Source organism: Drosophila bipectinata, chromosome XR, assembly GCF_030179905.1.
Source record: "Drosophila bipectinata strain 14024-0381.07 chromosome XR, DbipHiC1v2, whole genome shotgun sequence".
NCBI classification, from domain to species: domain Eukaryota; kingdom Metazoa; phylum Arthropoda; class Insecta; order Diptera; family Drosophilidae; genus Drosophila; species Drosophila bipectinata.
The window spans coordinates 10,008,670-10,012,485 of record NC_091735.1 but is presented as its reverse complement, the minus strand read 5'-3'; the positions used below and the strand labels follow the sequence as shown (position 1 = coordinate 10,012,485).

Below are 3,816 nucleotides of genomic sequence, written 5' to 3'. Positions count from 1 at the left end.
TCTCATGTCAAATTTGAACTCTCTAACTCTAAAAACACCAAAGTTATACCATTTCCGATCAATCAGTTATATGGCAGCTATAGGATATAGTCGGCCGATCCCGACCGTTCCGACTTATATACTGCGTGCAAAGGAAAGAAGGGTGTGTGCAAAGTTTCAAGACGATAGCTTTAAAACTGAGAGACTAGTTTGAGTAGAAACAGACAGACGGACAGACGGACATGCTCATATCAACTCAGGAGGTGATCCTGATCAAGAATATATATACTTTATAGGGTCGGAGATGTCTCCTTCACTGCGTTGCACACTTTTGGACAAAATTATAATACCCTCTGCAAGGGTATACAAAGGGATTTAAACTAAGTCGAACCGAGTCAAACATTGTAATTTAGACCATTTTTGAGATTGTTACATTTTATTCATATGAGTGAAATATGAATATGCGTTTCTATGCACTTTCGAAGAAATTCATAATTTAAGGAGGCAACCTCAAAACCTTAAATGTGAATCTGTTAGTTGTGAGACTAGTGCAAAATCGATTTAAATTTAAAAAAAAATAAAAGATTTTTAATTAAAAAAAAAAAAAAAACCACACCTACTTTTCCAAAAGAAGACTATGGCTTTATAAAACACTAAAAAATAAACAAATTGAAATATCTTGCTTAGTTCTACAGTTAGCATGTTATTTTTAAATAGGGCGCGGTGCCACGCTCACAATTCTCACAGTTCTTTTGACCGTATAAGCTCAAATCAAAAATCAAAATCTAAATATCTTGTTTAGTTTTTGAGTTAGATTAAGTTTCTTGAAAAGTGGGCGGTGCCACGCCCACATTTTTATACCCTTGCAGAGGGTTTTATAATTTTGGTCACATCTCCGACCCTATAAAGTATATATATTCTTGATCAGGATCACCTCCTGAGTTGATATGAGCTTGTCCGTCTGCCGGTACGAGCAGTGGTACGAGATTGAGTGAGGCAAAGGATTCTCTCACCACTGTCCCTCTCGCATTTGTCCTCGTGCAGCCCCAGTCCTTTGACCACGCATTGAAGTCCTCTGCTACAAAGACATCAGAACGGTCTCTTATGTCATTTCCCAGGCAGTCCATAATGCGCTCAAATTCATTGCTGGTTGAGCTAGGTGCCAAATAGCAGCTGTAAAGCCATGCCCCGCCTATCCCAGCCCAAACGTATCCCTCCGCACTGTGCACTGAGTGCATTGTCGCGACGGTTGCGCTGCAGCTCCAGATGGCTGCCATCCCCGATAGGTCTACTGCCCAGAGGTTGTCTGAGCCAGCCCTATGGGGCTCGCTTAGGTGCGCTAAGTCCGCCTTCGCCTCCCGCACAGTCTGCGCCAGCACATCTTGAGCCGCCCTGCAGTGGTTTAGGTTCAGCTGAAGTACTAGCATCCTGACATCCTTGGTCCACCTCCTTTCACTGACATGGGGCATCTTCTACTTCCAGTCTGATGCCTCACATCCTTCCGGCCCTTATCTTCACATGAGAAGCACCGAGGGTCCCTTTAACAGGTGACCGCCCTATGGTCCTTCTCTCTGCAGCGGAAGCAACAGCCGCTCCTGTCTTTCGAGCTCCTGTTTTTCCTGTTTATGTTTGGGTGATCTTAGTACTTGGTGAGTCCTCCTATAGAATCGATAAGAGCTTGTAAGCGTCGACTCATGCTTTTTACAAATTTTTCTGTCTCATTCGCGCCAATTTGGTCCTATTCAGTCATCAAAACCCTTTTAAAGGACTCCTTCGATGAAATTACATGCTTCTTTATTCTTTTCTCCAGAATATACCACACATGTTCTATCGGATTTAAATCCGGTGACTGGCCAGTGTTTTTAGCTGTTTACAGTAATATACCAGCCACTCTTGCACCAAATATGACGAATTTTTCGGGTCGTTGTCTTGCTAGAACAAGAATGACTTGGTCTCAATCCGAGACCAAGTTTTAATGCAGTGGGGATCAAATGTTGGCTTAAAATGTCCTTTTACATATTTTTGTTCATTTTTTTATCAATGAGGACCATTTGGCCGACCCCCAAATCATTACATTGCCGCCACCATGCTTAATAGTTGAAATCAAGTTTTTCTCTTTCATGGTTTCATTTGGTTTCCTCCATACTTTCGAAAGACCATCGTGTCCGAAAATGCTAAATTTAGATTCGTCCCTACCCTTCAGTACCAAAATTCCTTACCCCGACGTTTCCTGGCGACTTGTTCGAAAAACAAAAACAAATTGCATGGGCTTCGTTTACTCAAGTCCGAAACGAAAGGAGAAACGAAACTTCTACCTGCTTTCGGTTTTCGACGATGATTCTCGAAGCTTCTACGTCATAGTTTCAGAGCAGAGGCACGCGACAGAGAGACAATTAGAGAGATGTAGATGGAGGGAAGGGAGAGAAAAAAAATCAGTGTCGAAAACCAAAAGAATGGAAGCGACGTCAGAATATTCTTTTTAAAATATGTTGAAATATTTATATATATTTAAGATTATATTTAATAAATTTTTCTTATCTAATCATATGGTATATTGAAATGTATTAATAATTGGCTTTAGGCAAAGCCAAATGTTCATGTTTGATTATTTTCCTTGTGCGATTCTAATTACAAGGCATAGCGTTGGTCGACTATACCCTGGCACGCGCCAGAATTATCGGTTGTCAATTTTCGGTTTCGTCTTGCCTCTTCCCTTCTCTTTGCATTTGATGTTCAATTTGCATAAAAGTTACACGCGTTTGTTAAAGTTAAATTTTTTAAAAAACATTTAAGTGACCTGGTGATAATAACTAATTCTGGTGAGTAGTGCATATAATGAACTTATTTATTAGCAAGGCCACCAGCACCGACGAGGCATTGGCTGCCTTACATAAGTATAATATTTATAAATTAAATATAAAAAAATGTTTAATACCTATTAATTTTTGCAGAGCACCGCAGTGACGAATATATTGAAGCGCGGACCCCTTACGAAATCGTTAAAATATATTTTCGTATAAAATATATATATTGTAATTATAATATTAATACGAATAATAATAATTTTTAATTTTTTTGAGTTCCCCAGGGATTCCTGGGGTATTTCCTCAACGATTCCTCAGAGTATACCTCAGGGATTCCCTGGGGTATTTAGTTTGAAATGCTCTTCGAATAACTGCAGGAATCCCAGTATTCCTTGAGTTGTTCGAATTCCTCGATGCGAGGAACTCTTCTATGGAAATTCCTTGATGGTTTGTATGAAACATACCCCGAGGATTCCTCGGGTAGCAATACTAGTACCTAGACGATTGCTTGAGTAATCCTTGAGGTATGGTACTGAAGGGTACGTTCTCCCATAACGAGTCCGGCTGGTTGTATCACTAACCATACAGCATATAGACAACCCATTTCATGCAACGAAAATGGACGCAAAAATTTCTTGCGACAGTCCCCCGTTCATCTTACGCCCATATTCTCATTGAATGCTTTCTGTTTCTCAGTCTCTGAAAGGAGCGCGATGAAGAAGGTTGGTCTGCGCTTGGATTAATCTTTGTATGTATGCGTGTCACACATTCACATACACGGCTGTATGTGTGCGTGCTATTTCGTTTCGAAGCTAGCGCACAAAATTTTGATTTGTCTAACTTTTCAGGCTTGCTATCCTTACAAAATTCGGGTATTCTTTATTTGGTGAAATGACGAAAGAAAGAATATTATTTTATATATTATATATTTTAATATTTCAGCAAACATTTTATATTTTTATACCCTTGCAGAGGGTATTACAATTTTGTCCAAAAGTGTGCAACGCAGTGAAGGAGACATCTCCGACCCTAT

General features: G+C 39.8%; 1 protein-coding gene across 1 annotated transcript; it reads right to left on the bottom strand.

The window, feature by feature from the left end:
* Positions 1-880: 880 nt before the first annotated feature.
* Positions 881-1,448, bottom strand: LOC138925615 (uncharacterized). Its single transcript, XM_070276463.1, has 2 exons — positions 993-1,448; positions 881-940 (listed from the first exon to the last, which is right to left on the bottom strand). Exons 1-2 carry the CDS (start codon positions 1,446-1,448, stop codon positions 881-883), a joined length of 516 nt encoding a protein of 171 aa, XP_070132564.1.
* Positions 1,449-3,816: the final 2,368 nt, after the last annotated feature.

Coding starts and splice junctions, on each gene's coding strand:
- LOC138925615 (XM_070276463.1), bottom strand. CDS start 1,448: ATGCCCCATGTCAGTGAAAGGAGGTGGACCAAGGATGTCAGGATGCTA. Junction 941..992: donor CAAATGCGAGAGGGACAGTG/GTGAGAGAATCC, acceptor TCGTACCGGCAG/ACGGACAAGCTCATATCAAC.